This window comes from Salvelinus sp. IW2-2015, linkage group LG4q.2 (assembly GCF_002910315.2).
Source record: "Salvelinus sp. IW2-2015 linkage group LG4q.2, ASM291031v2, whole genome shotgun sequence".
In the NCBI taxonomy this organism is placed as follows: domain Eukaryota; kingdom Metazoa; phylum Chordata; class Actinopteri; order Salmoniformes; family Salmonidae; genus Salvelinus; species Salvelinus sp. IW2-2015.
The window spans coordinates 11,308,949-11,326,804 of record NC_036843.1 but is presented as its reverse complement, the minus strand read 5'-3'; the positions used below and the strand labels follow the sequence as shown (position 1 = coordinate 11,326,804).

The window sequence follows — 17,856 nt, the reverse complement described above, 5'->3', positions numbered from 1 at the left end:
AGTTCTGCTTTTCTGATGTATCAAATACTTATGTCATGCAATAAAATGCAAATTAATTACTTAAAAATCATACAATGTGATTTTCTGGATTTTTGTTTTAGATTCCGTCTCTCACAGTTGAAGTGTACCTATGATAAAAATTACAGACCTCTACATGCTTTGTAAGTAGGAAAACCTGCAAAATTGTCAGTGTATCAAATACTTGTTCTCCCCACTGTAGACTTTCTTTTTTTCTATTGTGTTATTGACTGTACGCTTGTTTATTCCATGTGTAACTCTGTGTTTGTGTCGCACTGCTTTGCTTTATCTTGACCAGGTCGCAGTTGTAAATGAGAACTTGTTCTCAACTAGCTTACCTGATTAAATAAAAAATGCATGTTTTTAGTCTTTGCTGTAATAAAGGCTTAAACAACAGACTTTCTGGTACGCTTTTAATTTATTTCGTGTTTACATTGTTCCAAATGGTCAGAAACAATTATATTGTAATCTATAATATGCATGCAGTGCTTGTTTCTTACCTTCTTTTTCTTGATCTCCAGTATTTTCCACAACTAGTCAAATTCTTTCCACAGAGCAACCAGTGAACATTCTCCCATTTAGAGTTTATTTGTAACGTCCTCTTCATGTGTTCGGAGTTTGTTATAACCTATTTATTGATATGCTATAAGTCAGACCTTATTGGTCATGTGCATGCGATGCATACATGTCACGTGAAGAGAGTAAGGGTTGAGGGAATAGAGAATGTTTTTCCTAAACAAATGAGGGATTTCAGTAACAAAACGTTTCAGTCAAATGGCTGTAATTATGTTGCAGCTTCAGCAACAGCGTGACAAACACTTGATGTTCTGTGGTCGCTGCAGCAGGGAGGAGAAACCGACAACGGGTGCTAGTCAGTCATTTTTCTTTTTTTACACAGCACAGCAAGTCTGGGCCTGGTACAATCAAATCAATTGCGGTCGGACTCCCTCTAGTCATTTTTGTGTCATTATTTCATCAAGCATAGCGCTTAAAGCATCAGACAAGCTCAGTGTATATAGTTGATTTGATTAAAACATATAGGATCTGTCTGTGGAAAAATACATGTTTTAAAATTTCGACCAGATTCTCAATCGACAAAGAGTTTGAGTCGGAGACAGCTCTACATGACACACCACATTAGAACAAGTTAGGTTTATGTAGGATGGTCATGTACTGTCTGTTTTAAGTTGATGGGGCTTTATTAACACCCCAGCACCTTCATCTCCCCTTTCCCTCTGCTATCACCCTGGTATCAGGGCCTGTATTAAGCTTGGTTTAGCGGGTGAAGTGAGGAGGAAGTTGTTGCAGTTGGCTGACCTTCCGCTCACAGCTGTACACACAGAGATGAAATGGCTGTTCTTTCTGGCAGGCAAGAAAGGGAACCTTGTTTTGAAATTCTCCCTTTTGTGGCCCTCCGTAGCCTACCACTGTTGTCAGTGAATGAGTTCAACATACCTATCGTCCTTGAGCCAGCACAGAGTTCTATTTGAAAGCAGAGATTTGAAAGGGCAACTATTATGGATATCCGTGTGTGTCCCCCGATGCCTTCTCTCACTCAGCAGGAATGCGTTTTTCACTCAAGACACACACGCCATGTGAACATAATGAGAAAGCTGAGTGAGTGGGGTTATGCACACTCTAGTAGATAATGAGGATCTCTGCCATTGCCAGACTCCTATTCAAATCCTGCCCTGCTCTCTAATCTGCCCACTTGATCTCAATTAGAGGGGTCTGTCCGGGTGTGTGTGTGTGTTCCTTTGGGTGTTCCCTAACATACGGTTTAGGCCTCTTCGTTCTCCAGATCTCATTTGGTTGCGTGGGGTTTTAGTGGGACTTTAGCACTGGATATGCGGAATTCCAAAAGGAGAACCAAATGTTCTGTTGAAAAAAATGTTAGTTAACTCTATCAGGGTTGATGTTTCTTACTCCTGCAGACCCCCGTAGCGTGGCTTGTATGTAGACCGTGTCTAGTGTAGTGGGAGGGCTGTGACAGAGTATAAACTGTATCTGAGCCCAGACAGACACCGGTGGATGGATGTTGGCAGTGTGCTTTGTGTTAAGACAAGCCCCTGTATGTCTCGCTACAGGATCTCTTTTTGTTCACTTTTTTTTCTGCAGCTGCACAACACAGCAATCGTGAGTGACCCACTTTTACCTCTCCCTTGCTCACGTGATGGAGCTGTTAGGGGAAATGGAATTTAGATTCCGATTTAGAGTGGATGGGCTGGGTGGTGGGCAGGGCTGGGTGGTGGGCAGGGCTGGGTGGCTGCAGGGCTGTGTTTGAGAGGCTTGAAATGAATCCACCTTCACGAAGCTCAGCTGATAGCCAGGCCTTTGTTGACTGAGCCTAGAGGCCGGTTCATGGTCACTGTAATGGAAGTGTTACATCACAGGAACACTGATCCCTACTGTTCTGTTCTGAGTATTACTGTCCCAACTCCTGTTTGTTTTTGTCCAGTGATATAATCAAGGGGTTGTGCAATCATCTAATGATTCCCTCAACACGAGTGGCGGAGCGGTTGCGGAAAGCATTAGTTCCCTTCGTGACTCCCTGGCACATGACTGCTCTTTGATCTAATGTTGTGAGGACAAACAGTGGTCATCAGATGTTACCGGGTTGATAGTAACCTGCCTAAATGACTACCGACCTGTAACCATCTCACGTCTGTAGCCATGAAGTGAAAGTCTGGTCATGGCTCACATCAACACCATCATCCCAGAAACCCTAGACCCACTCCAATTTGCATACTGCCCCAACAGATCCACAGATGACGCAATCTCTATTGCACTCAACACTGCCCTTTCCCACCTACACAAAAGGAACACCTACGTGCAAATGCTGTTCATTGACTACAGCTCAGCGTTCAACACCATAGTGCCCTCGATGCTCATCACTAAGCTAAGGACCCTGAGACTAAACACCTCCCTCTGCAACTGGATCCTGGACTTCCTGACGGGCAGCGCCCAGGTGGTAAGGGTAGGCAACAACACATCTGCCACACTGATCCTCAACACGGGGGCTCCTCAGGGGTGTGTGCTTTGTCCCCTCCTGTACTCCCTGTTCACCCATGACTGCGTGGCCAAGTACGACTCCAACACCATCATTAAGTTTGCTGATGACACGATGAGAAAGCCTATAGGAAGGAGGTCTGAGACCTGGCAGTGTGGTGCCAGGACAACCTCGCCCTCAACGTGATCAAGACAAAGGAGATGATCGTGGACTACAGGAAAAGGAGGGCTGAGCAGCCCCATTCTCATCGATGGGGCCGAAGTGGAGCGGGCCGAGAGTTTCAAGTTCCTTGGTTTCCACATCACCAAGAAACTATCATGGTCCAAACACACCAAGACAGTCATGAAGAGGGCACGACAAAACCGATTCCCCCTCAGGAGACTGAAAAGATTTGGCATGGGTCCTCAGATCCTCAAAGTTCTACAGCTGCACCATCAACAGCATCCTGACTGGTTGCATCACCGCCTGGCATGGTAACTGCTTGGCCTCCGACTGCAAGGCGCTACAGAGGGTAGTAGTGTGTACGGCCCAGTACATCACTGGTGGTGTCAGTGGGAGGCCCTAAAAATTGTCAGACTCCAGCCACCCTAGTCATAGACTGTTCTCTCTGCTACCGCACGGAAAGTGGTACCGGAGCGCCAAGTCTAGGTCCAAAAGGCTTCTTAACAGCTTCTACCCCCAACCCATTAGACTAATCAAATGGCTAATCAAATGGCTACCCGGACTATTTGCATTGACCCCCCCCCCTTTTTTTCTTTTACGCTGCTGCTACTCGCTGTTTATTATCTATGCAGTCACTTTACCCCTACCTACATGAACATATTACTTCGACTAACCTGTACCCCCGCACATTGACTCTCTACTATTACCCCCTGTATATAGCCTCGTTATTGTTATTTTGTTGCTCTTTTATTTTTTACTTTAGTTTATTTCGTAAATATTTTTCTTAACTGTATTGTTGGTTAAGGGCTTGTAAGTAAGCATTTCATGGTAAGGTTTACACCTGTTGTATTCGGCGAGTGTGACTAAACATTTGATTTGATCACCTTTTTATAGCACTGAAGAAGCCCTTTGTTTCAATAGGTTTGTATGATTTCATTAGTAATGAGCTCATACATTATTGTAATTTACAAATGACTTAATATCCTATTAAGAGTTTCAATGTAAGATTACTGTCATTATCAGTCCATTATATGCATGTGTAGAATGCATCTTTTGATCTGCTGCTGCTGTTGTTTCAGGCGGTGAACTGCAAAGGGCAGCACAGTATTTCCTACACTCTGTCCAGGAACCAGACAGTAGTGGTGGAATACTGCCATGACAAAGACACAGACATGTTTCAGGTAAGTCCACCCGTTTCAATATTCCAGATGATCCATTGGTCTAAATTAATCAGATTATGTACTGTCGTGTCTTTGCTATCATTTAATTGAAGACTTATAGTTTTTATCAAAGATTCCTGTAATTAGGGATTACGCGATCACTTGAGTAATAACGTAACTAATGAACTATGAATTCGAGGGCACCAGGGAAAGTTATTAAATTACAAAGTTATAATTTCCCAATATAACCTTTCAGATATTTTCATATCTGATCAATAGTCTTCTGATTAATGATTTATTTATTTTTACCTCACGTTAGTCTCATTCCAAACGTCGTAAATTGTTGATTATCTGCACGAACCCAGTCTTCACTGAGTCATCCATACATCAATTGTCTTAAATCATTTATTTATTACTAACTAATTAATTCACAGAAATGCATAAACAAAACAAACAAACTTAAAATAGTTACATGAAATGATGGGAGAAATATGCCCTAGTGGGCTGAACCGGCATAGCGGCTTGTTAGACAAAGGGAAAGTTGCGTTCGACTAAGAATTCACTACAGAGTTCACAATTATAACAATTGACATGCTAATCCTTACACATGAACGCTCACTCATTCGGGAACAATTGCAATCAATATATATATAGTTACGCTCGGTGTGTGTCGTCTTGATCGTTGGAGAGAAGTTAGTTTCTGTTGGAGTTCCTTCTGTCTCGGTTATTGTGGATAGTTCAGTGACATTCGTTATAGAATGGATGTTTCGGCGGTTGTCTTTCTTCGCGTTCAATGATACCGAATTCCTAGCTGCAGACTAGTAGTCAATATCAAAACTTGTTCTTATTCGTATAAAAGTTTAACCACGTGGTATGGTTAAAGATTCAGCAATGGTAACCTTCGTTCTCCCCATGGAGGATAAACATGGTCTAATGGTAATTTCTCAGTTTACTTTTATTCAGATAGCAGGAAGGGGCTGTCCTTGGATGTCTGACCCAACTGGCTCAGGGGCGGGTCCTCGGGGTTTAGTTCAAATCAAAAAGGGATTTGTATTTTTCTTAATTAAACAGTCCAAAATCATATTATACAAACAGTATCATACTCACTCATTCATTTTATACAACAAACAGATGTAAACCTCATATCTGAGGTTATTATATAAACAGCGGTATGGTAATGTAGTCCCACAGTCTCTCATGAGTTTCCCCCGTGGTGACCAATGGGCATGTTAATAGCTGGACTCTCCACCGATCTTTTATACTTTTGCAGGAACATGAAATATGTTCGTACCTCAAGTTCTGTGAGGTGGGAGAAAATTCCTTTGTCCTGAAAGTTTACCCTCTGTCTAATACTGTTGGGCCATGAGGAGATTCTCAGGAATTTACGACCTCTCTGTGACCACAGCATGGGTTGAAGGGGCAGGGAAAGGCAGGGAGAGGGGGATGGGGTTTGCAATACCCAAGCAGGCGACGTCATGACAGTACATTTCATTGTTAATTTTACTGAAAACCCTCAAACTACAAGTTTATAAGGCAATCTGCTTAGTGATATACATTTCATGTTCATGCATTTTTAACAAAACTCTGGTCTGTTTTATGTAAATCTTTAATGAAGTCTGTCTTCCTCATGGAGTTGTTTGCTACGAACTGGGCAGTGTTTCTATAGCACTGTGGTCTCTCTGTGACCGTCTGTCCCACTTTCTTTGTCTTCTCCCCACTCTCCTTTCCTCAACGTGTTCTGTTCTGCACGCTGTTCTCCACCTAGCGTTAATCTACAGCACAGAGACCGCTCCACTCCCACCAGGGAGACGTTCTACTGCTGCAGACACGCTTTACATTCTAACCTTTATTGTGTCTATGTGTCTGCAAATGGCACTAAGTAAACAAAAGCCATACCCAGCAGAGAGCTGTTTAAAACCCACTCAAGGACAAACGTTGGCCTACTAAAACAACGTTTGACACTTCAGACAGTTTGATCTTCAACTCTACAAACTGAAAATCGTATTAGTAAATCTCAATACCAAAATGATGAACATGGAGAGAAATGAGAGATAATGTTAGCACACCAGCTGTGTCAGAGAACCGCGAATCAAACCATACCTGAGATGAATGACGAGCTGGGTAAGAGATGTATTGAACATTTAGAGATTAGTTCATGCTTTCTTAACTTGTACTCACAATTTACTCGGAATCCGCTGGTAACGCTACCTTATTCAACACCTTCTTTTAGAACTTAGATATTCCCACAGTTTAACCTGAAATACCTCGAAAAATGCAAAGAAAAGTTCATATTAATTTTGCCTAGTTAAATAAAAAACAATGAGACAGGCATGTATTTCTAATCAAACGCCTTATTTTACCTTTATTTAACTAGGCAAAATGAATATGAACTTTTCTTTGCATTTTTCGAGGTCTGACAACACTGCATATTTTTGTTATTTTGACTAGTTGTCATTTTCTGCAAATAAATGCTCTAAATGACAATATTTTTAGTTGGGAGAAATGTTGTCAGAAAAACCAATCCTCAGTTTGGGAACATTGTCAGAGCAGAAGGAAGCAAGTTTTCTTCCAGGACAACCTTGTACGTGGCTGGTGATGACATGGTCTTGATCTGGTGGTCCTCCATCCACACCTTGATTGACCTGGCTGTGTGGCATGGAGCATTGTCCTGCTGGAAAAACCAATCCTCAGTTTGGGAACATTGTCAGAGCAGAAGGAAGCAAGTTTTCTTCCAGGACAACCTTGTACGTGGCTTGATTCATGCGTCCTTCACATAGACAAAACTGCCCGAATCCAGCCTTGCTGAAGGACCCCCAGATCATCGGCGATCCGCCACGAAACTTCACAGTGGGTGCGAGACACTGGCTTCTAGGCCTCACCAGGTCTCGCACCCACTGTGAAATTTGGTGGAGGATCAGTGATGATCTGGGGGTCCTTCAGCAAGGCTGGAATCGGGCAGTTTTGTCTATGTTAACTGACTTGCCTATGTAATAAAATAAAAATAGACTCTGTTTTTAAAGTTTATCCTTATATCAAAGGGGGCATAGGCATGGTCTATACCAGGGTTCCCCAACTGGCATGCCACATTTTTCTGAGCAAAACATTTTTATTAATATAATTGTTTTTTACCAGGTAAGTTGACTGAGAACACATTCTCATTTACAGCAACGACCTGGGGAATAGTTACAGGGGATGAATGAGCCATTTGTAAACGGTGGATGATTAGGTGACCGTGATGGTATGAGGGCCAGATTGGGAATTTAGCCAGGACACCAGGGTTAACACCCCTACTCTTACGATAAGTGCCATGGGCTCTTTAGTGACCACAGAGAGTCAGGACACCCATTTAACATCCCATCCGAAAGACTGCACCCTACACAGGGCAATGTCCCCAATCCCTGCCCTGGGGCATTGGGATATTTTTCTTGACCAGAGGAAAGAGTGCTTCCTACTGGCACTCCGTCACCACTTCAAGCAGCGTCTGGTCTTCAATCGAGGGACCGACCAGGACCAACCCTGCTTAGCTTCAGAAGCAAGCCAGCAGTGGTATGCAGGGTGGTATGCTGCTGGCATGGTAATGTTTTGTGTGGAATTTTTATTGTTGGACATAAGACTGTAGAAACAGGAAATCGGCTCTAATTTACTTTAATTTAAGAAATCTGTTCCAAAGTTTTTCCACACAAATGTAAGAAAGGATTATGTTTTAGTTAAACATATCTGTTTGGGCTTCTTGCAGTCAATTTGCAGTTATGCTCCGGCCCCCCGACCATCCGCTCCAGAAAAAATTGGCCCGCGGCTGAATCTAGTTGATGATCTATACGTTATTAAACTCGCACAATCCGGAATCCCTGGACTCTCTTAATAACCAATGGGAAGAGGATTTACGTGAACAACTTTCAGATGAGTATGCTTCAAAGAATCCATTCTTCATCTATATGTCGAAGACATGCTGTAATTCAATTTAAAATAGTTCATCGTCTGCATTGGTCAAAGGCAATGTTATCCTAGATTAGACCAGAAGTACATCCCACTTGTGACCGACGTAAGCAGGCTTCTGCTACTTTATTGCCGTGTTTTGGAAATGCCCAAAATTGACAGATTTCTGGATAACAATATGAGACATTTTCTAAGATACTGGAGAGACCTATAGTGCCTTCGGAAAGTATCCAGATCCCTTCCCTTTTTCCACATTTTGTTACAGCAATATTCAAACATTTTCCTCATTAATTTACACACAATACCCCATAATGACAAAGCGAAAACAAAAGTATTAAAAAACCAAGCATTGAGGTCGACGGAAATGTCCGTAGAGCTCAGAGACAGGATTGTGTCGAGGCACAGATCTGGGTAAGGGTACCAAAACAATTCTGCAAAATTGATGGTCCGGAATAACACCGTGGCCTCCATCAATCTTAAATGTAAGAAGTTTAGAACCACCAATACTCTTCCTAGAGCTGGCGGCCCAGCCCAACAAGACTCGAGGCTGTAATCGCTGCCAAAGTGCTTCAACAAAGTGCTGAGTAAAGGGTCGGAATACTTATGTAAATGTGATATTTCAATTAGCAAAATGTTCTCAAAGTTTTTTGCCTCATCATTATGTGGTATTGTGTGTAGATTGATGAAAAAGTCATTAATCGGGGTGGCACCATAAGAGGCCCCCTCTGAACAGTTCTATGGGCAACATGCTGGTAATTTACTACTCTTTTAGGTAGACGTCTTATGCTATTTAAGTGGAAGGATCGGTTTCCTCCTACTTTTAACGATTGGATAAAGGAAGGCATGCAACACCTCAAGCTAGAGAAAATGCGCTGCTCCATTAGGGGATCTGCAATTACATTTTATATCTGGCTACCTTTCATATCCTTTGAAGAAGACATGGACCAGCTAATTTCACAACTCCATAAACCAACCCTGATTTAAAATTTGTATCACTATTTTTACTCTACTTACTCACTCTAAAAAAATGTATTACTCAAATGCTATATCATGCCTGCTTTAAGTCTGGTTTTAGGGTGGGTCTTTGTTGTAGCATGGGGGGGTTGGTTTGGGTTTGATCTGGGAGGAGATCCGTGTGTTTTTCCCTCTACTTGTTCTGTCTGTATAATCATCATAAAAAATTGCACAAAACAAAGATTTGAGAAATTTTAAACAAGGACAAACGTTGAAACAAAATGAAAGACGGAAAAGCATTTACTTTTCTGTGTGAAGCTCAAATTGATATATCATTATTTAATCAGTATCTTATTGTATTACAATGCATACAAATTATATTGGTTTGTGACCTTGTTTGATTTAACATAGTCCTCCATCAGCTAGCTAAGGATGCTATATATTGATACAGTCACTGGTCATCCTGGCTATGGAGCATTCATTGACATGCTCTCATTCATTATTATTATTTTTATTTATTTATTGTGCGATCTCTGGTGCTGGCAGCATCTGAGCCTACTGTTTTTACTATTTATTAAGGAAATAGTCCATGAACGCAGGCCTTGACCTAAAAACAAACACTTTCTAAACACCTTGTTTTACAAATGGATGTTCAGACCCTAATGGTGCAGGTGTCTGTTGTAACCTGGGCTGACTATATTGTCCTGCAGATTGGCCGCTCCACAGAGAGTCCCATAGACTTTGTGGTGACGGACACTGTGTCTGGGGGTCAGGAGGGAGAGGAGACGCCCATCACCCAGAGCACCATCTCGCGCTTCGCCTGTCGTGTCGTCTGTGAGCGGGTCCTGCCCTACACCGCCCGCATCTACGCTGCTGGCTTTGACTCCTCCAAGAACATCTTCCTGGGGGTAAGACTGGGCTCACGGGGAGCTGTCCCAGGGTTATGAATGTCTCCTGGGTTGATTGGTATTCAGATTTTCTTTATTTGCATTTTATGACAATAATGCACAATGGAACACTTCTAGCATGTTTTTACGTTCTCTTGTTTTCCTCCTAAGAATCTAAGCCTGGTTTGCAAGTGCTTGTCTAGCATTCCAGACAGAATAAACTAGATTAGCACACAATTTATACTAGCACCAGTGTTATGGAAGCCCACTACTGTGTGACTTTGCCCTTGTCTCATCCTCAGGAAAAAGCTGCCAAGTGGAAGAACCCGGATGGTCACATGGACGGGCTGACAACCAATGGAGTGCTGGTGATGCACCCCAGGGGTGGGTTCACAGAGGAGTCCAAGCCGGGAGTATGGAGGGAGATCTCTGTGTGTGGGGATGTTTACACCCTGAGAGAGACCCGCTCTGCTCAGACCCGCGGCAAACTGGTCAGTAACACTGATGATGCTCCACCATTACCCTGATTGAAATCTGTCGTCAGTCATTTTGGTCAAATAAAGAACCATTCAAAAATATCAGAGCATTCAACGTATACTCTTAAAAACGTAGTTTCCATAGACTTAGTGCTCTAACCCAGATGTCAGTGTTGAGCCCAGTGTAACCTAATGGAGCTGTGTGTGCTGCGTTGCCCCCTGCAGGTGGAGTGTGAGAGCAACGTGCTGCAGGACGGTTCCCTGGTAGACCTATGTGGCGCCACCCTGCTGTGGCGCACAGCTGATGGCCTCTTCCACACACCCACCCAGAAGCACCTGGAGGCCCTGCGGCAGGAGATCAACGCAGCGCGCCCCCAGTGCCCTGTGGGCCTCAACACCCTGGCTTTCCCCAGCATGCAGCGCAGCCGTGCCCTCTCCTCCCTGGAGGACAAGCAGCCCTGGGTCTACCTGGCCTGTGGCCACGTGCACGGCTACCACAACTGGGGCCACCGCTCGGAACAGGAGCCCAGCGCCCAGCGGGAGTGCCCCATGTGCCGGACCGTGGGCCCCTACGTGCCGCTGTGGCTGGGCTGTGAGCCTGCCTTCTACGTTGATGTGGGCGCCCCCACACATGCCTTTGTGCCGTGCGGACACGTGTGCTCAGAGAAGTCGGCAAAGTACTGGGCGGAGATCCCTCTGCCCCATGGCACCCACGCCTTCCACGCCGCCTGCCCATTCTGTGCCACCCAGCTCTGCCTCAACCAGGGCTGTGCCAAGCTCATCTTCCAGGGCCCCATTGACTGAGCTGCGGGGCCCTGGGGTGGGGGAAAAAACGAGACAGGAGGGCCAACATGCTGTGAAACTGTTCAGACTATTTAGTGCTTTGTTTTTTATCACCGGACTGTAAAGAGGAGGAATGCTTGACAAGGTTGATGGTGTACTACAACAGTGTGTTCCAAGTGTCCGTGGAGATGGTCCTGAAGGCAGTGGTCCATTACACAGTGTTTGGTTTGGGCTTCTGGTCCTCTGGATGGCTGCGGGCGTAGTGTACACACAGCGATGTGGACCTAAGGCACAACCACAGAAACCATCATACTCTTTAGCTGCCAGCCATCAGCTTTCAACTCAACTGAGCTAACTCTCTGGACTGTGCAAGCTAAAATGGCTGCTCATTTCAAGTAGAAGGGCTACAAAACATGTTTATCGATCATAAACTCCAAACGGATTACAGAGAGTAGGTGTAGTTAGGGTATGTTGGGTGGGGTGGGTTCATGGTGGGCCTGAGGTGCATGATTTTCACAGAGCCAGACAGCTGGACTGTTGGCTGGGAGGAGGACCGAGCGAGCCAGCAAGGTTCATGGGTAACTAGTTAAGTGCTCCCCAGCTCTTATCTGGTTTTTAATGGTATCCAGAACATTTAGCCTTTCCAGAGGTGAGCTGAACTCTGTTCTGTTCAGGGAACAGATCCTTAAAAGAAAACAAGTGTTTTTCTCTCTTGTACAGAGATGTATTCCAGTGCCTGGGACTCCCAGTAAAACCCTGGGAATATTTTTACTAAATTAAAAAAGCTATTTTGTTGAGGGTTATTAAGGGAGGGGGAGAGTTTTACATAAAGTATAAAGAAATTTAACCCACAGAATATTTTCCATCTTTTTATTATTTGTTAAGAAGTATTTTACTACACTGAGGTGTACAGTTTTTTAAAAATGTAAATGTTAATATATTTTTCTCTTGTGTAACTATTGTGTGCATGTAGGTTGGATCACATGGGTGTGCTTGAATGTGTCAACACCGGCTCATACGGAGACATTAGTCCCTTGTGACGTAACCACCAAAAGGCAACAACAGGCCACTGGCATCAACCTTGTGGGTCATGACAATGAATCTATTAAAATACATACTTTTCTCACCATTGGTGCTTTAGCCTAAATTATGCAATTGCTTTGCTGAATGGCTAGGTCTGTTCCTTCTTAATATACTGTAAAACTCGGGTGTCTCATGATATCAGTAAGGCCTTTGTCAACTCTTGTGAAATAGATGAACTTTTGGAAGTGTAACTCACTTACACATCAACACACACCTGTGAGCTTTCTTTGATCTTGTCCCATACTCAGTGTGCACTGTTGAATTTGTAGCTTTATCTCATGCTGGGTTTTATCCAATGATTTGTATGCTCCCAAACCTGGGCACAGTCACTGCAGCATTGATGGGTTATACCAAATATAAAATAAGAGTTTTCTCTCTGATGCAACAACTGCTTCCTGCAATGCAAAGTGTTACTGTACGCAAACTAAAAACCTAACTGCTATTGTAGAATTCAAATGTAGTTCAGGATGACAGTTGAAGCTATTTGTTTGTACTCGTTATCACAAGGATAATAAGGATATTATCATGTGCCAATGCCAAATTTATCAAATCCAATTGTGGAGATGGATCAAGTGGGCCAAATGCGTATGAATGGATAAGAAATGATGTTGTAGTTGGGCTGTGAGGTGGAAATAAGTTTAAACTAAAGAATTTGAATCAAATCAAATGCACTCTTCGTCGATGCAGGCTAGTTTGACTGTACCCATGTATGTAGAGTGTAGCTTACCATATAGTACCAGTCAAAAATTTGGACACCTACTCATTCAAGTGTTTTTGTTTTTTACTATTTTCTACATTCTAGAATAATAGTCAAGACATCAAACTATTAAATAACACTTATGGAATCCTGTAGAAACCAAAAAAGTATTAAAGAAATCTAAATATATTTTAGATTCTTCAAAGTAGCCACACTTGGCCTTGATGACAGCTTTGCACACTTTTGGCATTCTTTCAGCCAGCTTCACCTGGAATGCTTTTCCAACAGTCTTGAAGGAGTTCCCACATATTCTGAGCACTTGTTGGCTGCTTTTCCTTCACTCTGAGGTCCATCTCATCCCAAACCATCTCAATTGGGTTGAGGTCGGGGAATTGTGTAGGTCATCTGATGCAGCACTTCATCACTCTCCTTCTTGGTCAAATAAAAACAAATAATAGTCCCACTAAGCGCAAACCAGATGGGATGGCGTATCGCTGCAGAATGCTGTGGTAGCCATGTTGGTTAAGTGTGCATTGAATTCTAAATAAATCACTGACAGTGTCACCAGCTAAGCACCATCACACCACCTCCATACTTCACGGTGGGAACCACACATGCGGAGATCATCCGTTCACCTACTCTGCGTCTCACAAAGACACGGCGATTAGAACCAAAAATCTCAAATTTGAACTCGTCAGACCAAAGGACAGATTTCCACTGGTCTAATGTCCATTGCTCGTATTTCTTGGCCCAAGCAAGTCTCTTCTTGGTGTCCTTTAGTAGTGGTTTCTTTGCAGCAAACCATGAATGTCTGATTCACGCAGTATCCTCAACAGTTGATATTGAGATGTGTCTGTCTGTTGAACTCTGAAGCATTTATTTGGGCTGCAATCTGAGGCTGGTAACTCTAATGAACTTATCCTCTGCAGCAGAGGTAACTCTGGGTCTTCCTTTCCTGTTGCGGTACTCATGAGAGCCAGTTTCATCATGGCGCTTGATGGTTTTTGCGACTGCCCTTGAAGAAACGTTCAAAGTCCTTAATTTTCCGCATTGACTGACCTTCATGTCTTAAAGTAATGATGGACTGTCGTTTCTCTTTTGCTTATTTGAACTTTTCTTGCCATAATAAGGACTTGGTATTTTACCAAATAGGGCTACCTTCTGTATACCACCCCTACCTTGTCACAACACAATTGATGGGCCAAACACATTAAGAAGGAAAGTAATTCCACTATTTAACTTTTAACAAGGCACACATGTTAATTGAAATGCATTCCAGGTAACTACCTCATGAAGCTGGTTGAGAGAATGCCAAGAGTTTGCAAAGCTGTCATGAAGACAAAGGGTGGCTGCTTTGAAGAATCTCAAATATAAAATATATTTTGATTTAACACTTTTGTTTACATGATTCCATGTGTTCTTTCATAGTTTTGATGTCTTCACTATTATTCTGCAATGTAGAAAATAGTTCAAATAAAGAAACCCTGGCATGAGTAGGTGTGTCTAACCGTTTGACTGGTACTGTATACAAACCACCACCGTATTAATGGGTAAGGATAGTGAGTATCATGATCCTGAGATGGTAAGTGTTCTTACTGTAGCTATGTACAAGTAGGATAATTAATGAATATGTTGGAAGAGAGCTATTCTTTTCAGCTACACTGAGAAGCCAAATAATATAGTGACATGTCACGTGTGTCTCTACAATGCACATGGGCTCAAATACAGTACAGAAGTGGTGTGTCCTCTCCTTTGTTGGTGGACTGCAGAGGTTCCCCCTCCAGTCTGGAGGGTAAAGACATGACCTTGGTAGTATGAAGCTAACAGTAGGAAAGATGTGGTGACATAACAGGTGCTGAGTAGCAGTGTAAAGGAAGGGTATCTTACACTAGTATTCCCCCCCACTGTGCCCAGTCAGTGCTGACAGTACGCAGATAAAGACCCTGCTCTGGAATAGCTGTAATGTAGCACAAACATTCCTCCCTGAATACTTGGGAGGCATAGCTGTGGGAAGTAAGGGTGCTGTAGCACCCCCTGAAAAATCAGAATGCAACAAAAAGTGAACAAAATGTCTCACTAAAGTAGTTAACTGGGCCTTTACCAGTCCTGTGATAGTGGACCGATGTAGCACGTCTCCGAAGAAATGCAGCATCCCATCCACAAACATCTTCCTGCTGTAATGGTGGAGGGGTCCTGTTGTTCACTCAAGGGCCTGTTCAGTGCATTTTGTCTCTGAACTCTGTAACCAGGTCATAGCCTGCACTGATGCTCCCAAAGCCTACTTGCAAAAATAAAACATTTGTTTAAAACAATGTTGCTTGTCTTTGTTTGGTTTCAGTTCTGTGTAGGATCTCACTACACGTTAGTCTTTTCTCCAGGGGAGAGCTCCGACACAGTCTAGTCTGGCTGACACCAAACTCCAAGACTTCCTTTGCTGTATACCACGTGAGTTGTATCAGCCAGGCTATACGCAAGCAGTCCCCAACTACCACAAATTATGCAGTCGCGATTCCCACATTTGGGAAATTCGCAGGGGGGCCAGCATTGTAGGAGTGCAATGGCCGAGCCTCACTGGATCTCCCCTGCCAGGATAAGTATACGTTAGTATTTCTACAACAGTATGAGCCAACTGATAATCATGTGTAAAGGTTATTAGATACCCATTGCCTATATCTACGATCAAAATCACTTCAATTGTAAAAGGTAAGGCTCACATTTAGGCTACTAAAGCCTTTTTGAAAGATAATACTCAGGAACACATGTAAGTTAAGACAGGCTTTGCAGAATGGTGACAATGTTAAATCACTGGGAAGAAGATTCCAGTTCTGAGTGACAGCAGTCCCAAGGTTTCTTTTTGACGACGAGCCTGAAGTGCCCTGGCTGGGATTCTCTGGCTCCCCCACAGGATAACAGGCATTACTGCATCTCACAGAGGCTTTCTTCGTAGTTGCTGACATGTTGCATCATTCCCAATCTTCATACAAGCATATGCAAATAAAGTTGGCTCTATAAAAGAGTTATAATTTTAGATAAGATGGAGAAAAAAAGATTGCCGCTTTCTTTGTACATGTCATATCTCATCAGCGACAGCCCACTCTTTATTTTACCATACAGAACACATCAGCAACATTTCCTGATACTATCGTTGTTTCAAAATGGTCATAGCAAGTTAGTGTAGGCCTGAATAATAGAAACATTTCCTGACCCTTTGTTTCCTCTGTTTGTGCAGGTCACCATACCAACCACTAGAGGACACTATTCCCTCAACTATGGACATGGCGCTACCCAGTGTCCTGTAAGGAGCGAATGATGTCCAAGGGAACTATTGGACCCACAACTCATGCAGCAGTGGATGACACAGATAAAAGAGAAGGAATACATTTACAACAAATGATGAATAATATTTATGACAGACGGCACATCAAGATTGTATATAGATGTCATGCTTTTTCCTAAATTGACGATATTAATATGTGAAAAGTACAGGGTCACATGGGCGGGGGAGGTAATGTATAATTCCTTGGCATTCCTCATGTTGCAATTTATAGAAGCTAGCTATACCAGTGCAAATCATGTCATTGAGTTTTCTTGACATTGTAGAATAATTGTATTCATGTAGAAACATTGTACAATGACGGTGACATTTTCCCTCAAACACATTTAACTTGCTCCCCTCTAAACTAAGGGCGCATGAAAGGATTTAAATACATAACATGTCATTTAGTCAGTTTGAGGAGGAGGATAGAGCAGTGGGATGCCATGCCTCCTAATTAACATTACTCCTGTGGATGTAAGGGGGTTCATGTGTTTGCACCCTCGCCTGTTTTTCTGAATGACAGAGGAGACGCTGAAGGTGACAGAATGCTAATTTGGGAGATCACTGGTTGGCTTTCCTGCTTTAAGCGGGGCAGGGTTATGCAAATGAATAAGACTTAAACAGTTTCTAAATGTGAATGAGCTGTTTTATATAGACTTTATTATACATTTGCTATTGGTAAAAGAGTGATATAAAAAGTTTAATTTGATCAGCATAGGAAAGAAAATATGTCGAAAACGAGCAGTGAATTAGAACTGCCCTTAATTCATATAGTCCATTTTAACAATAACTTCTCAAATTCAAGTGCATATTAACATTATAGATTAAAGGAGCACATTGAAGGGATCAGGCATGACTAAAGCATGAAATTAGCTTCCAGTTTTTTTGCCATTTGCCAAGGAAGTATTCCTTTTTTGTCTACACTAAATGTCTCTACCATGTATCAACCTAAACAGTATTGCTTTAGTCTTAAGCTAGTAATACAGCAGAAGTTTGGGTGGGAGTGATGATACAATGTTGAAGCATTAACTATCAAGATGGACATAACCCATTAGTAGACTGACAGCCGCTTTGGTCTCTGGAAGTGTGGAGCTTAGTGCCTCTGTGCTGTAGAGGCTTCACAGTTTGTGTGGCGTTGCTGAGCGGTACGTCAAGAGAACACCACAAACAGAAAGGTAGACCGATACAATGTGTGATTATTTCAGCCCACTGACAGACTCAGTCGGGATGCCTGTCTTCACAAGAGGCCCGTACCTGCAGGATCAAAGACGGAGGCAGGATATGTCACATCCTATCAGCCAGAGATTCAGGCGCCCACAAAAGGAGAGATGCAGGCACCCAAGGAAGCAGATTGAAACCAGAACAGACAACCGA

The 17,856-nt window shown here is 42.9% G+C and overlaps 1 protein-coding gene across 2 annotated transcripts in view; it reads left to right on the top strand.

The window, feature by feature from the left end:
- peli2 (pellino E3 ubiquitin protein ligase family member 2) overlaps positions 1-15,478 on the top strand; it is a 30,667-nt gene extending 15,189 nt beyond the window's left edge. The window contains exons 3-7 of one of the 2 annotated variants that reach the window (XR_011479788.1): positions 4,270-4,371; positions 9,951-10,148; positions 10,430-10,618; positions 10,829-14,067; positions 14,101-15,478. Coding sequence is in view for 1 of the 2 variants with exons in the window: in XM_023986651.2 (XP_023842419.1) it covers positions 4,270-4,371; positions 9,951-10,148; positions 10,430-10,618; positions 10,829-11,407 (1,068 nt within the window). In the remaining variant the exon portion in view is untranslated. Of the gene's footprint in view, positions 1-4,269; positions 4,372-9,950; positions 10,149-10,429; positions 10,619-10,828 lie in introns of both variants that reach the window. The other variant, XM_023986651.2, reaches the window with a different exon arrangement.
- Positions 15,479-17,856: the final 2,378 nt, after the last annotated feature.